At 42.6% G+C, this 17694-nt stretch overlaps 1 protein-coding gene across 1 annotated transcript in view; it reads right to left on the bottom strand.

Annotated features, from left to right (window-relative positions):
* GAB2 (GRB2 associated binding protein 2) overlaps window positions 1-17611 on the bottom strand; it is a 172387-nt gene extending 154776 nt beyond the window's left edge. Inside the window, exon 1 of the mRNA XM_029207340.1 lies at window positions 17466-17611. Within this exon, the coding sequence (XP_029063173.1) occupies window positions 17466-17540 (75 nt within the window). The 5' untranslated portion in view covers window positions 17541-17611. The remainder of the gene's footprint in view (window positions 1-17465) is intronic.
* Window positions 17612-17694: the final 83 nt, after the last annotated feature.

The raw sequence follows: 17694 nt of genomic DNA, 5'->3' as shown, positions 1-17694 counted from the left end.
GAAGAATGAGAAACTCCACATAACAGAGAAGTGAACTAGGGATCTTGGTCAGAAAAGAATTTTCCTCTTAATATCAAGTTGAAAAGTCTAAGGATGTTAATATAATTCAAGTCAATATTTAATGGGCATATATCAAGCATATGCTCTACAGGTGGTACAAATAGGAGCCCAAGGCTTCGTCTCTCTTTGCTCTCTAGGATCTTGTCATCTAGGAGAGAGGTGTATATATATACACATGACTTGCTCCTTGGCACAATGTGTTAAGTGCTAGGGAAGAGTTTCAGTCAAGATGCTCTGACATGAACAGGGAAGATCACATGTGGGGGAAACATTTGAGACTGACGTGAAGAATGAGGCCACGTTCTTTTCCATCTCTTCTTTTAGAGACTCTGATAGAAGGGAAGTAGCTCTTCTACTGTTCTGATTCTGTGACTTTATCAAAAATTAAGAAGCAACAGAACTTGGTGAATTCCAGAGAATACAATCAGAACTGGATATACGCTCTTCTTTGCATCCTCTGTAATGCTTTCTGTTCTGTTTTTAAAGGAATTTAATAATTGGTTCATAACTACAAAAATAGTATGAATATATTCTTTTTATAAAAAAGTTGAGACAAACCATTTGGCAGCTCCTTAAAAAGTTAAACACAGAGTTACCATATGACCTAACAATTCCCCTGGGTCCTTTAGAAAGAATGGGATGGGAAACTGGTTTCCACACAAATCACCCAAGCATTCATTTTAACAATCACATTAAACTTGTTAAACAAAATGTGATATATTCACACAATGGAATATCATTCAGACAAAAAGGAATGAAGTACGTAAATGCTACAGCATGGGTGAACCTGGAGATCATTATGGTCAGTGAAAGAAGGTGGACATAAAAGGTCACGTAGTGTGTGATTCCATTTATATGGAATATCCACAACGGGCCAATCCATAGAGGCAGAAAGCAAGGGTGGTTGCCATGAGCTTTGGGGAGAAGGGAATGGAGAAGGGAATGGAGAAGGGAATGGAGAATGGCTACTTGACGGGTACGGAGTTTCCTTTTGGGGGGGGATTGTTCTGGAATTAGGCAGTGGTGATGTACAGCTGTGTGAATTATACTCAAAACACTGAATTGTACACTGTAAGATGGCAAATTTTATGGTATGTGAATTATATCTTAATAAAGTAAAAAAGAAAAGAATTGAGACATTATAAAGTTGAAGCCCCTTTGACCATCCCTCCCACCCAAATCCCCACGGGTTACCAATATTATCAGCTTCATATGAGTCCTCATTATAATGCTTATCCCTCACTGTGCCTAGCAGAGGTCCTTGTACCCAGGAGACATTTTAGGCATTTGTTGCACAATAACTTCCTACAAGGAAAAGATAATACTGCTTTGTTCTCTTCAGGATAATATAGATCCCTTTGTATCCACCATCACACAAATGTATCCGTTTAGAATCAGGCAGCTTTAGACAGTTTACATTAACACCAGGCACACCAAGTGCAGTAACAAAAGAGCATAGCACTTACTGGCTCAAAGCTCGCCAACCATAAGTCCAGTTAATAGAAAACCCTGATAGGGACACTCATGCAAATAAGGAGGCACTTTGCCTCTGTCCCCTTGGTTTACAAAGGATTTGGAATAGAAACCAGGCTTGGCAAGGCTAACACTTTGGAGCCCCCAACAGCAAGCTGAAAATAAGTGATTTCTCACCTGGTCAAGTCCAACTTAAACAGAAGCCATAGACAGTCTCATAAAAAGACTTGCCCCCAGAACACTACAATATTGTATCTCTAGTCTTTTTTTGGCAGAGGTTTTTAATCAGGGGGTGCACAAAGTCACATGAATTAACTTTTTAACACAAATCCCTGGGCCCCATCCCTCAGAGGTTCTGATTCATTTAGACCAGAGCAGGCTGGCATCTATGCTTTCTAAAGCACCCCAGGTCTTTTGGAAACAGTGTTAGGAAACTTCAGGAAGAATGAGATGGGAAACTGGTTTCCATGGAAATCATCTAAGCATTCATTTAACAATCATGCTGAACTTGTAGTAGCTGCCAATCAGAAGACGGGTAGCATATCCCCATTTTGCTGAAGAGAAAATTGACACTCAAGGATTCACTTTTTAAAGTCAGCAACAAGGACCGGGCAGCACTTAAGAGTCCTGACAATGCACTCACAACCTTCCTCAAACAGACTCTCCAGGCTCCCATTATGGTACTGGTGTTGTGAAGATGTGGTCTGGTGGAAGGCGGCTGGTCCATAACTAGTTAAGGTCATTTTACCTGTGCCTCAATGTAATGGAGAGTAACTGTTAGAATATTTTTGAAATGTTTCCTAATTTGTGTTCCCTTGTTGACAGAGCAGTTTCTCGTCACGTGCTCTATCTATAAAGTGCCTCCTTATTTGCAGCTAAGTTTGAGTTGGAAAGGAGGATGTGATATAGGAGAAGCCCCAGCCATAGAAGGGGAAGTAAAAGAGAAGCCACTCGCTCTGGCCTTATGGGGAAGGAAGGGAGTAGAACTGGTAAACAAAGACACAGTCCTCATTCACACACCCCCTCCCCACATACACATTCCTTCTTGTCACCAAAACCAGTTCAACTTAGGGAGCAATGGAACTGCAGAAATCCTGAGACTCCCATTTCCCATACAGAACATGGGGGTGGCCTTCAGGCTACTGGAGTTCAATCTTCAGCTCTGTGTCAATATATGTATGGGAGCAAGGGCTCGGATGTAGCAGCAGGAGACAGCCAGAAGGATGAGCTTGGGGCAGCAGTGCTCTCTCCCTAAAGCCTGCCTGGCACTCAGTGCATCTAGAAGTTGCTAAGAGACTGGTGGACCAGCAGAGGTCTGTGGTTGGAGCAAAGAGGTCTCAGTGCACAGGGACTTTGAGACAAATGTCTAGCACCACAACCTCCATAGTGGGTTCCTGCACATCACTCCCAAAGGACAGACAGGACTAGTTACAACTCAACAGACAACTCCAGGATACATTCCAAACTAGACAATGAAGCAGAGGACACGGCCACACAGACATCCTCTTCTCTCTAACTCACACAAAGACATAGTAAGCATTCTCATGAAGCAGTCAGTAACAGGTATTAAGCATCAACTATTTGCCAGACACTGTTCTGGGTAGGTGAGGACCTGGAGATAAGTGACGCAAACAAAATCCCTGCCCTGATGGAATAAGATTTGGGGGTTTAGAAAGGGAAGTGGGCAGAACTCTGACGAACGAAGCGTTTACTCAAAGGGCTCTGATTAGGAAGTTGAACTTTGCAAAGATTCAAAGGAGATTGTTTATGCTGAAAAATTAAAATCTTATAAATTATGGCAGTTTTAAAACACGGCCACAAATTCTTTGACATTCCATCTGCCAAGAAGTTGGGCATCTATGTTCCCTTTCCTTGAATCTGCGTGGGCCTGAGACTCCTCTGACCACTAGATATGGCAAAAGTAACACTGTGTGACTTCTAAGATGAGGTCACTAAAAAGGCCATGTAGTTGCCCCCTTGGCCACTAAGACCCTCACTCTTGGAGCCCCGAGCCACCCTGTAAGAAGTCTGATTACTTAGAGGCTGCCATGTTGGGAGGAAGCCCAGGCTGCATGTAGAGGCCGCTTCCAGCCACTCTTGGTCAACAGCCCCAGCTGAATGGAGCCTTTGAGTCATCCCAACCCTGTTGACAGTTATGTGAGTGAAGACACTTTCAGACGATTCCAGTTCCCAGCAGTGAGGGCTGCTGTGCCGTTCAAGTCTTCTCAGCTGAGGTCCCAGACATCTGGGAGAAGAAACAAGTCCCTGCCATGCCCTGTCTGAATTTTTGACCCACACTATCTGTGAGCTAAATAAAGTGGTTGTTTTATGCCACTATGTTTTGGGCATGCCTTATCATGTCCAAAGATTTATCATGAAGGAAAAGAAACTGGAACAACAGATGTGAACTGACAGAAAAGAAGATCAGTTATATAAAAAGATATGAAACTATATTTTCTTTGATTGCCTAAGCCTGGTTTGAGAGAAACTGTTATCATGGGGAACTAAAGAAATTATAATACTCTTTTGATTGCTAAGAATATCTATTTTATCTACAGTTGCTATAATAGAAAATGTTTTAGTTATTTGGAATCTTAGCAGTCCAAAAAGTATCTGGGTAAGACACCACTCTCTTGTGTAGATTTTCAGCATGGGGCTAACATTCCCATGATGCTATTCAAAGTTGTCCATGAACCCATTTCTGTCTATTTTCTTTGGTGCATGGTGTATAATAAGTATTCAGTAACTTTGCAGAATGATTGATAGGGTCCGAGGAGACAGGGGGAGATATTCCAGACAAAGCAAAGGGATCATGGTGAGTAAAGGTAATGAAGATGGGGTCTTGGGGAGAACAGAGGGGGCCACTTGAACCTCATTCTTAATCCTTCCCCATCCATATACTTTCGCTCGACATTCATGTGCCTGTATCTTTAGACCCTTGATAAGCTGTTCTCGTTACTTGAAATGTTCTTCTCCCATCTGTTTGATGAACTCCTACTCATTCTTCAAAGCCCAGCTCCACTGTCATTCTCACCGTAGCTTTCTCTGAAACTACCCCACTTTAAGTGAAATTCCTCTATTCCACTCCCCTGTAACGTTATCCACAACCTCTAGCATAGCAGAACACTCTCCATTATATTCAGTAAGTTTAGATGTCCATTTTCTTTGATAAACTGTGAGCTACCAGAGAAAAAGGATGATTCTTACTCATCACCTTACTTCCTGCTTGAGTGCCTTTGTGCCAAACAAAAAAAGAAAAATCGCTGCCTTTGAGGAGCCCATGTAATTAAGGGGAGAGATCTAAAAACACAAACAGCATCATCCTAAGAGCTCTATGGAGGTATGGTGGAATGATGTGGGAAGACACATGTCCTTCAGGAGGAAACCAGGAAGTGGCGCAAAGCAGATGACATCTGAGGTAGGCCTTGAAACCAAATTAAGATGAGAAGCCTGCACGGGGGAAATCTATGGAATCGGAGCTAAAAGGTCTCAGAAGGCAACTGATAAATAAGAGGAACGGGCTTCCCTGGTGGCACAGTGGTTGAGAGTCCGCCTGCCAATGCAGGGGACACGGGTTCGTGCCCCGGTCCGGAAAGATCCCACATGCCGCGGAGTGGCTGGGCCCGTGAGCCATGGCCGCTGAGCCTGCGCGTCCGGAGCCTGTGCTCCACAACGGGAGAGGCCACAACAGCGAGAGGCCTGCGTACACGTCTGGTCAGATGTGGTCATTTTTTTCCCTCCCTACTGTTGGAGATTCCCTGCTCAAGTTATTCCAAGCTCCCTTTTTTTTCATACCTAAAACTACTCAATCTTCCTATTTATATCAAAAAGCACCCATCATCTGAACAAGCAACTTGTTAAAAAAATACGAGTCTTTAATATATGAAAATGTATTCAAACCAGTAGCAATCAAATAAGTCCAAATTAAAATCAGGAACTACTTTTTCAGTGGTCAAATTATCAAGTATTTTCAAAAATTATACTATCTATTATCAAAGAAGAATCAGGGATCAAAGAAGAATCAGGGAAAGCAAAATTCTATCCTTTCTGAGAGGCAGTTTGGTACGATGTAACAAAAACCATGCAAATAACGGCACTCTTTGAATTAGAAATTCCATTTATAGCAATTTGTCCTAAGGATAAAAGTCTTTGCTATAAAGATCATCACAGCATTATTTAAAATAGTGGAAAAGAGTAAACTACCTAAATGTCTAACAAGAGAAGAGTCAAATAAACTTGGCACTTCAATAACTGTAACAGTTACCGTTTATAGAGTGCTTACAATGTGCCTGGCATTATCATATTTAATACCACAGCCATTTATAAAGTTCCAGTTGCACAAGATTGGCAAATAGAACCCATAGCTAAAAATAGAGAGGAGGTGAGCTTCCCACAAAGTAGACAGCAGTCAGTAACTGAGGCTGGGCTAATTCAAGGATGTATTAAGAAGCTGTAGCATGAATCCTTTTAACCCAGCCCCCATTTGTGCCCTTGCACTGCCCCTCCCCCTCCACAGCCCACAAAAGAAGAGTAGAGATGGGGAGGGGGAACCCTGGATCCTTTGACCTAGTGGGTCGTGCTGTATTTTCGGGTGGTACTCTCCCTACCCCCACAGTGGGCTCCTCTAAATCAATCAGTTACTGAGTTCAGGAGTGCCACAAAAAAAGAATTGGGACAAGAATTTTTAAAAATCGTAATGCTTGGTGAATATCTGCTCAGGCAGCTGAATTACACATCTGCCCTGGACCATTCTGGACAGGGGAAGGAGAAGTGGGGTAAGAAGGGGCAGCAGCGCTGCTCCCCCACTGTTTGGCATGGACATGAGTCCCCTCGGTCAAGAAGTCCCACGGAGGGCTTCCCTGGTGGCGCAGTGGTTGAGAGTCCGCCTGCCAATGCAGGGGACACCGGTTCGTGCCCCGCTCCGGGAAGATCCCACATGCCGCGGAGCGGCTGGGCCTGTGAGCCATGGCCGCTGAGCCTGCGCGTCCGGAGCCTGTGCTCCGCAACGGGAGAGGCCACAACAGTGAGAGGCCCGCGTACCGCAAAAAAAAAAAAAAACAAAAAAATAAGTCCCACGGAGATTGATGGCCTTAAGCCCTCTTGCCAGGTCCCCACGCAAGAGGGCTGTCCATTAGTCAAGTGGGCCCCAGCTGTGGGGTAACAAGAAGGGGAGGGGTTGGCCTAAAAGAGGTCGAAAGAACATAATAGCAGTTTCCTCTCCAGGTCTGGAGAGCACACGGTGAGAAAGCCTATCCTCTAAGGAACTCACAATCATGGGGCGGGCACACAGGCAGTGCTGGTCAGGCAACCAGTAAACGTCATCAAGGAGGACCCAAGAGCAGCCAGGTAAGAGACACTTACCCCTGTCCCTCTCCCTCTTGCCCATCCCTACACACCAACCTCTGGGACCTAGAAGGGAGCAGGGAAGAAATACCCCAGACGGACTGTCCTCCCGGCCCCAAACTCTCTGAGGTGAGGAACAGGGAAAAGGAGCGGAAAGGTAAAACAGATCTACCTTTTCCCACGTCACACCCCCAGAGCCACAAGTCTGGTCAGCAATAGCAGTAGGAAAAGCTTTCAATTAGATAATAGTGAAATGTTACAATGGTGCCCTTGCAATAACCCAGAGTGACCAGAAGTCTGTGGACTCTGCCCCAGGTACCATCAAGGGATCTGTCCCCTAGAGGAAAGGAAGATTTTGACAAAGCACAGTGGGGAATTCTGACTAGAGGGGAAAAAAGCATTCATGTCTGCACACCTCTGAGTTAAAATTATTCAATTAATTGATTAAAGTTACCATTATCTACACTTCACAGATTAGGCAATGAAAGCTCTGAAAGATTAAGAAACTTGCTCAAACCCACAGAGCACAGGGAAGGCTCAGTTTGGATTCCAACCAAGAGCCCACCTCAGAGCCCATGCATTTTACAGTCACACCAGGATTTTTCAAATGGGGCCCAAAGACATGTCATCCCCAGGAATCTGCAAATCCACTTCAAAATATTTTTCAATATTGAATTTTTATCTCAAGGGTGATCTTAAAATATGTAAATATAGTCTCAATCATGTGAATGATCATCTTACAAGTGAAAGATGCTTCTTGATTACCAGCATTTGCATTTATAATCTAATTGATGCTAAGTATTAAGTTCTCTAAATTTCATAGGCTAATGACTAATGAGAAAGAAGGACAGAGGTGACTGCATATAAATAATGCGGTCATACCAATTAAAAGCCAAATGGCTTGCTATACGAACCAAAGTTTCACTATAGGTCAAACAAAGAAAAGCATGGCACACAGAACAGAAGCTTCCATAAAAATAAGGGCCGGGATTTCCCTGGTGGAGCAGTGGTTAAGAATCTGCCTGCCAACGCAGGGGACATAGGTTCAATCCCTGGTCTGGGAAGATCCCACATGCCACGGAGCAACTAAGCCCGTGTGCCACAACTACTGAGCCTGCACTCTAGAGCCCACGAGCCACAACTACTGAGCCTGTGTCCCACAACTACTGAAGCCCACGCACCCAGAGTCTGTGCTCTGCAACAAGAGAAGCCACCGCAATGAGAAGCCTGCTCACCGCAATGAAGAGCAGCCCCCTCTTACCGCAACTAGAGAAAGCCCACAAGGACCCAATGCGGCCAAAAAAAAAAAAAAAAAAGAATAAGGGCCATATCTACACTTTAAGCAGCAATTTAGTTTCAGCAAAATATCCAGTGTTGTTAATGTGAATTATATTGGCTCTGAAGTTAATTTGAAAATTTGTTTCGGTTTTATAATTGTAGAAGGGCTATAAGTATACATTTATACCTCATAGTTTTTGTTTATAGACATTTGGGAAACATAATAATAATATAGACATTTGGGAAACATAATAAATAAACATAATAATAAAGATAATTTAATTCAACATCAAGAACATGTAAAAATGTTTGTTTAAAGTGTCCTTATATTACACATACTTGAGAAGCTCTGTGTTATGTCACATTATGCTTAAGCAACCATTAAAAGCCACGTCTTAGAAGACTGTGACACAGGGAAATATTTTTAATACTATATAACTTAAAGCATACAAAAGGTGGTACAGTCTCACTCTGATTTTATAAAGTATACAAAGCACACTGTAGACACAGAAGAGACTAGGAAATACAGTAAAATGTTAACAATGTATATGCTGTAGTAGGAGTATTACAGGTGCTTTTTATTAATGGTGCTATTTGCTTTTTGATAATATTCTGATTTACAATAACTTTTTTATAAGAGTGAAATTTAAATATTACCCCAAAATTCAATTTTAATAGCCTATCCCATCAAAGTTTCCGAAACCTGCTGCTAAAAGAAAAAAAAAATCACACTTTCAATCCAATTCCAGCTCAAGCTCTTTCTTCTCCAAAGAAATGTAACCAATCTTAAAGAAATATCTGTTCAGACTTAAAAGCATATTAAGTCCTAGTCAACCAATAACTAGGTTTTAGGAACCAGGGCTACAAGGATGAACAAATGACATGGTGCAGTCCAGAAGCTACCATTCTGGGGGAAGCACAGCATAAATCAAGTTAGTCAATGGTACTAAGGCATAATGACAGGAGCATGGAGAAGGATAACTCATTTTGATGGGGAAGACAGGGCAGGAAAGGCTGCCACAAGGTGACACGTGAACTAAGTGCTAAGAATGCAGGAGAAAATGGGTGCAGAAAGGTAAAATGGCAGATTCCCCAGCGAGTAAAATCTAAACATAGGTCTTGGGACACTGGGATCACGGACCACACTAGACCAATCTCTCCCGGGCTCCTACAGCACTGGTCTTTGCCATTTATATTGTCTGCCGTTATAATTCAAGCTGCTTCCCCAACAAGATTGTAAACTCAGAGGGGAATATCATGTACTCCGTAGACTCACTATTCATCAATGATAGTATCTTTAGGCTTCTAATGGGAATTAAACTCAACATATTGTAGCCTCTGTTGGTATGCAAAAAAAAATTATACGCCTATCTAGACTACACCCATTTTTGCCTCTAGAAAATTATATCAAAAGATCAAAACAACAGATTCATTCCTGTAGTCCTCACAAGAATGTTAACCTCTCTACTGATAAGCCTTAGCCCTTTCCCTTGCTCTTGCAAGCCAGCAAACCTCCAACCGGTACGTTTTTCCAAGGCAGGCTAAGGAAAGATACGATTGCCCATCCAAGAAAATCTTCCAAGTGTACTGCGGTGATAGTTAATGATATCTAAATCCTGTGGGCTTATCAGCTGGGGTGAAGCTCTCAGAGGATGTTGCACCTTTCAAGCAGAAATGTGAATAATTAGAAGTAACATAAATGTCTAACCAGGGGAAATGTGAACAAAAGGTACAGTATTTTCACAGACTTTTTTTTTCTTTCTTGTCTTTTTTTTTGCATTTTTTTCTTTCTTTGTTTTCACACACATGCTTGTAAGACTTATGTACATGTCTAGAATTTGCTTTAAGATATTTGAGCAAAGAAACAGTAAAAGGGATAGATGAAGCCACTGTGATGAAATCCTGATAATATTTGAAACTGAGTGTGTGTGACCAACCCAAAAGCAATGAGCACCCCTTAAAGCCCATGTGGTTTCTAGATACCATTTTTAAGAAAAGAAAAGAACTCTTGGAGGAAATGGTTAATTCAAAGCATGGATCAGAAACGTACAAGATAGGCCTGGAACATCTTGTCGTATCAGATAGCAAACCTACTAGTAAGGTTATGTCAAAAGGACTCGGAGGCCAACTTGAAGAGCCTCCCGCTGGCTAAAGAGTACAGTCTGAGCATCAATAAGGACGACAACCAGAACAGGTTCGAACACGTAAATGTGTATAAATGTGTGAGCTCATGATGTTCCCCCCAAATACCTTAACTGATCACTTTGAAAGCTACTGAGGAATCCACGCACTGTTTTGACAACTGGTAGATAAATAAAAAGAAGCAAGCATAAAGCCGGGGGAGGGGTAGCTGTACATTCCATTATCATTCAAGGCTGCGGCGATTCCATCCTGTCTTTTCTCTTGCACTAAAGTATCCGCAGGGCCAAGTACTAACAGATGAGGCATTGCTTCTTTTTAACATGTGGAAAAATACATATAACATAAAATCTACCATCTTAACCATTTTAAAGTGTAGCGTTCAGTGGCATTAAATATTCACATTGCTGTGCTACCATCACCAACATCCATCTCAAGAACTTTTTGTCTTGCAAAACCGAAACTCTGTACCCATTAAACAACAGCTCCCTGTTCTTCCCTCCTCCCAGTTCCTGGCAAGTCTCTATGAATTTGATTCCTCTAGGTACTTCACTGAAGTGGAATCACACAATATTTTTCTTTCTGTGATTGGCTTACTTTACTTAGCATAATGTCACGGAGGTTCATCCATTTTGTAGTAAGTCCATGTATAAAAATTTCCTTCTTTTTTAAGGATGAACAATATTCCATTGCATGTACATCCATATTTTATTTATCCATTCGTCTGCTGATAGACATAAGGGTTGCTTCCAAATGAGAAATTCTGACCCAATGCTAGTGACAAGACACTCAGGAGACTGGCCCTGGAACAGAGCAGTCTCTTTGATGTTGTGGACACAATCGAAGAATCAATCCAGTGATTAGGACCACAGAGCAGAAAGCTGCTAAAAGGAATTTCCATATGGCTATCTGTCCCAGGAATTGGGACCAGAAAGAGCATTTGTTTAAATACTCAAATAATATGTTGATATAAAGCCCTGGCTGCTTAGGATGGTCTAGAAACAAATCTTCAATTCACTCTAGTTTCTGAAGACCTCCTTCTCGCCTGTTCTTTTTTTCCCTCCAGCTTTATTGAGAAATAATTGACATATAACACTGTGTAAGTTTAAGGTGTACAACAGGTCGATTTGCTACATTCATATACATTCGTATCATTATCACTGTAGCTTTAGCTAATACCCCCATTCACATCACGTAATTCTCTTTTGTGATGAGAACATTTAAGATCTACTCTTTTAGCAATTTTCAAGCGTACAATACAGTAACTAAAATTACAATGCTGTGCATTAGATCTCTAGAAGTTATTCATCTTCTAATTGGAAGTTTGTACCCTTTGATTAACATCTCTTCAATTTTCCCACCCCCTAGCCTCTGGTAGCCACCATTCTACTATTTCTTTAAGTTTGGCTTTTTTTAGATTCCCCATGTAAGTGATATCATGCAATATTTGTCTTTCTCTGACTTATCTCACTCAGCATAATGCCCTCAGGGTCCATTCAGGTTGCTGCAAATGGCAGAATTTCCTTCTCTCTCATGGCTGAATATTATTTCATTGTGTGTGTATGTATGTATGCATATGTGTGTGTACATATGTATTTTTTCTTTCACATCTTCTTTAGCCATTCATCCATTCATAGACACTTGGGTTGTTTCCATATCTTGGCTAGTGTGAATGATGCTGCAACGAACACTGTGGTGTAGATATTTCTTCAATACCCTATTTTCACTTCCTTTGGATATATACTCAGAAGTGGAATTGTTGGATCATGTGACAGTTCTATTTTTAGTTTTTTGAGGACCCTCCACACTGTTTTCCATAGGGGCTGCAACAATTTGCATTCCTACCAACAGTGCAACAAGGGTTCCTTTTTCTCTATATCCTTGCCAACACTTGTTATCTCTTGTCTTTTTGAGGACAGCCATTCTAACAGGTGTGAAGTGATAACTCATTATGGTTTTGATTTGCATTTCCCTAATGACTGCTGATGCTGTGCACCTTTTCATGCACTGTTGACCATTTTAACTTGTCCGCTCTTCTTACCAGCCTGTATGTTCTCTCTTGCCTACCTCTCCAGTCTCATAGCCCACTACTTCCATCATCCTGCTGACGGTCCAGCAACACCAAACTGTTTTTAGTGTCCTGCACACACTCTTCGGGCCCTTGCCACCTGGCCTCCACTGTCAGTGGTCTCTCTGGCTGGAAAGCTTTCTTCTCGTGGCTTACTTCTAGTTAGGGCCACCTCTCAAAGAACCCTTTCTTTTTCTTCTTTGTAGTCCCAGAATTTGAGTGCTTGGCACATAATGGCTGCTTGATAAATTACTGAACTAAATTATATTTGTTACATTCACATTCTCTGTTGAGAAGACAAGTTTAAAGAAAAAGTCAAGGATAATGGGATTACAGGTAATTTTTATTTATACTTTAATATTGCTCAAATTTTCTAATGATGTGCTGACTTTTCAAATTTACCTTTCAGAAAAATTTAAGAATAATCTGATCAAGAATAAAGCGGAGGAATCAGTCTACTAGATTTGACGATTCATCAGAAAGCTAGAGTTATCAAGAGTATGTGGTATTGCAGAGGGATAGACACATGGGATGACGGATCACTACAGAGAACCCAGAAATAGGCCCACACAAATTGCCCAACTGCTTTATGACAAAGGTGCAAAAGCAATTCAGTGAAGACAGCACAGCCTGGTCAACAAATGGTGTTGGAGCAATCAGGCATCCATTGCCAAGTACTACTACTACTACTACTACTAATGAATAAAATAAAATCTCAATCTAAGTTTCACATCTTATACAAAAATTAACTTAAAACAGATCATGGACTTAAATGAAAAATATAAAACCATAAAATATTTTGGAGGAAAAATACGGAGAAAATCTCTGCGACTGGGCTAGGCAAAGAGTTCTTACATTTGACCAAAATAATACAACCCATAAAATGTAAAATTGGTAAAATGGACTTTATCCAAATCAAAACCTTTGGCTCTGGAAAGACCTTGTTAAGTGGATGAAAAGACAAGCTTCAGGCTGGGAGAAAATATTTGCAAACTACATATTTGATGAGGACTGGTATCTTGAGCATACAGAAAACCCTCAAAACTCAACAGTAAAAAAAGCAAACAATCCAAATAGAAAATGGACTAAAGACTTGAAGAGAGACATTTGACCAAAGAGAATATACAGATGGCAAATATCATATGAAAAGATATTCAACACCATTGGCCATAGGGAAATGTAAATTAAAACCAATGGGTAAACAGTTAAACAAATGAACTGTAGTACATCCATACTGTGGAACATTGCTCAGCAATAATAAAGAATGAACAAGTGATACATACAAGAACTTGGATGAATCTCCAGAGAAATATGCTGGATGAAAAAAGCCAATCCCAAAAAGTTATGTATTGTATGAATCGATTTATATAACACTCTTGAAATAATAATAATATATTAAAATGGAGAAGAGATTAGTGATTATCACAGGTTAAGGATGTGGTGGGTGTGGGATGGTAGAGGATGTGACCATAAAAGGGCAACATAAGGGATCATGTGCTGATGGAAATGTCCTATATCTTGACTGTATCACTGTCAATATATTGATTATCACATTGTACTATAATTTTGCAAGAAGTTACCATTAGGAGAAACAGGGTAAAGGGTACATGGGTTATCTCTTCACTATTTTTACAACTACATAGCTACTACAATTACCCGAAAATAAAGTTAAATTTTAAAAAAAGCTCAGGCTTTGGGACAAAGCTAGGTGATGTTGGGCAAGTCGCTTCCTTTCTCTTAGGGCTGAAATGATTAAATTAAGAGATGAATGGTCTAAGCATAGTGCTTGGCACAGGTAAATGCTCAACAGATGGCTATTAAAATGATAAACAGTTAGAAATAGTACTTCTACTCTGAGAAGTCAGAAAAAGATAAGGAACCATGCGGATACAGGTAAATATGGAAATTTGGTCACAATATGTGCTGACAGCTACTCCCTAATAGCTTCAATCTTCTTTGTGAAGAAGGCGGCAGTGTCATCCGCTAAGGCTGAAGGGGTGGATTAACCTTTACTCCCAGAATCTAATCCAGCGCCTGGGACACATATATTTAATAAATGAGCTTATTTAACAAATAAAGTTTCCTTAATTCCATTGTTCTTTAGAATCAACACACAACTTTCTCCAAATTAGCCACTAGGGGGCAGTGCTGCTGCCAATCTTTTCCCCTAAATTTTTTAACTCAGTGAAAATAATAGAAAATTACAGGGCAGTGTGTGTCATAAAGTACTTTTTTCCTCAAGAAGATCTGATTTCAGCTTTATATACATGTATACATGTGTGTGTTCACACCTGTGCACATGCAGGCATGCACACATATATACATGCACATTGCAGCATGATGGGAGGGCTGTTCCTTCTGCCAGCCTCCCACTGCAACCATACAGTGATGCCCCTGAGGCAACACTCACCATTTTCCAGAGGTCATTTTTTTGTAATTCCTCCAGGGCACAGAGCAAATCCTGAACAGACCTTTTACACTTTCTTATAATTAATAAATTGGAAAAGACATCGATGAAGAAATCCCCAAAGCTAATCCTGGTAACATTTGCCATAGCTTCTTTCTTTCTTTATTTTTACTCCTACATCTACCTCCTCCCCAAATTATTGATAAAAAAGAAGTAGGTTTTTAAAATTTTTTTAAATAGTTGCAATAGATTTCATAAACTTCTTTTCCCCTTGTTTCAGATTCTTGATACATTCTTATAATGAAGATTTATCAATCTATAATACCACATGGCTATTATATATACCAGAATAAGCAGCAATTTGGGGGTATGTGTTTAGCAATGGGGCTAGGAAATTTCCTAGTTTGGTTCTAGTGAACTTGGGCCTCTAACGAACAGAGGGAGCTGACAGAGGTTCTAACTTAAAAGAGAAATTCTCAAAACCCTCAAAGAAAAGAAGATGTATGGGAAGACTGTTCCCCAAGAGTTTAGGGTTACACGAACCAGCTCAGTTTCAACTAAGGGAAGTGAACTTCCACAGTAGGGGAGACTTCCATTCATACCAATGGAACACATCACACCCTAGTCTAAGAAAAGCTGTTACTAGTTTGGTCTTATGGGCTTGAGCTGCGAGGGAGATGGGAAAAGGCTGAGGTCATCTTATGACTATAGGCTGTCAAGTACTTCAAATGAGAGAAAAAGGTGGTTGACCCCACAGCCTCTGAACCCGGTTATTTTGAGCTAAAGTTGCTTGGGAACAAAAATACCCAAGAAATGGATCATAAAGAGGGTGATAGAGTTGAAGTAGTCATCTGTCAATGTAGATACAGTGTCAACTTGTTTGCAAACTGTTTCAAAACAAAGTTTCAAGGTTGTTTAGGGTAGTGTTCTAACTTGACAATTAAGAGTCACATTTTTACTGGATACTTTATTCCAGTAGGTGGTATGGAATGGTATTACACTTTTATTGATAGTCTTCAGAAGCTCTTTGGGGCCAAAGATTTTTGTTTTTGCTTTATAGTTGTAAAAACAGTAATAGCATTAGTAACATTAATAGTTTTATATTAACCTAATATAAAAAGTCACCTTTCCTAATGAACTGATATGGCCCTCAAGAGGAGAAAATCTTTCTTAACAATTATAGTTCTTTGGCTACATGGACGTCTCTGAAAATGAGCTTTAAAACTGAGATGAACACTTCATTGTATCATCCCTACTATATTTAAAATCTATGTCCACTTTAAAAAGTCATGTGCTAAATCCTGAGGTTCCCCCCACCCCCCAGCAAATGATCTAAATAAGAGCCTGACTTCATTTACATACACACTCACTTGCACTCCCAACCACACTTCCTTTGAAAAACAGAATGTCACTTCCTCAATCCAGAGGCCAGAAGTCCCTTGGTTCTGATCTGGGGAGCCAAGACAGGAAACTGGTAAGCTTTTGCCTCTCCCCCCATGGACAGCCACTGGTGCAGCTGACAGAGGGCAGGGTCTATTCAGAGCTCCCTTGATGCACTGCAGCTGGAAGGCAACAGCTCGCTTCCATGCTGTGGGAATGATCCCAGAGAGTCCAGCACCGAGAGTCAGTTTAACAAGAGCATTTCATAGGAAGGAAAGAGAAGAGGATGGGAGACCGGGACATCTTTTAGCGATCTTAATTCCATTTCCAAACTCAGTCGAATAGCCCAGGACTGATTTCAGCCAATTCTCAGAAACTGGCACCATCTTGTACTTTGACCCCACCAAGCAAGGCATCTTCTGGTTGGGGGCGGGGGGAAGCCAGACCTCTTCACCGCTCACACCAGGCTGTACGACCTTCCCCAGGATGTTGCCAGCTTCTCACTTAGAAAGGAGAGGCTGTCCCAGCAATTACAGTAAACACTGTCGGTTAGCACCACCTGGCAACTGAGAACCTTGATCTCTCCCGACCCCAGACCCCAAGGACTGCACAACACAAAACACGGACCAGTTGTAGCAGACCAAACTGCAGTGTCACCATCGGGGGTGGGGTGGGGGGATGCATGTGAGAGGCACACGGAATAAAGGGAAAGAAGGGGGACAAACAAATGAGTCACTTAATACAAGGACTGCACATGCTGCTGACGCTGCCCATGATGCAGAGGCTGTGGACTGGAAGGAAGCAGGCGGCCACCGGGAGGGGCGGTCAGAGAAAGGGAAGGGGGAAAGGGTGTGAGGCGCCTCGCCCTTTGTGGGGGGCGGGCGGCGCGGCCCCACAGCCTACGCCCCCCTTTACCCCCAGCCCCGCAGGCTGGAGCCGCTCGGCGTTAGTATGGTCCCCCAGCCCCGGGAATCAACTCTTTCGGTGTCCAAAAACAATCTAATACAAACTTCAATACTGGATTTAGTTTTAAAGGGGGTTTGGCTAGAGAGGCGCCGCCGCCGCGCCCGCCCCGCGGAGAACAAGCCGCAGCCTCAACCTGGTCGCCAGCCCGCCCCGCCCCTCGCAGCGCACCTGTGACAGGTGTGCAGGAGCCTCACACAGCCCCGAGCCGCGGGACCCGCCGGCAGCTCCTCGCACCCCCCCCCCACTCCCCAGGGCCCGCCCTCCCCGTCGGCGCCGTCCCTCCCGGAGCCCCCAGCCCCTCGGCCCCCGCTCGCGCCCTCGGCGGCCGCACCCGCTACCGCCCGCACTCACATAGCGCCTCAACTTCTTCTCGGGGGGCGATTTCCTCAGCCAGCCGGTGCACACTACGTCGCCGCCGCCGCTCATGCTGTCGGCAGCCTGGAGCCCGCCGCGGGGTCGGCGGACAAGGGCGCGGGCGCGGGCCGCTGGGTCAGCCGGCTGGCGGTGCGCAGCTCGCGGGGGAGGGAGGGCCGGGGCGGCCGGCGGCCGCGGGGCGAGGACTAGGCGGCGCGGCCCGGCT

The sequence above is a fragment of the Monodon monoceros genome, unplaced genomic scaffold (assembly GCF_005190385.1).
Source record: "Monodon monoceros isolate NGI ecotype Baffin Bay Population unplaced genomic scaffold, NGI_Narwhal_1 Super_Scaffold_7, whole genome shotgun sequence".
Taxonomy (NCBI): domain Eukaryota; kingdom Metazoa; phylum Chordata; class Mammalia; order Artiodactyla; family Monodontidae; genus Monodon; species Monodon monoceros.
Note: the sequence above shows the minus strand (reverse complement) of the source record. Positions and strands in the feature narration are given on the sequence as shown.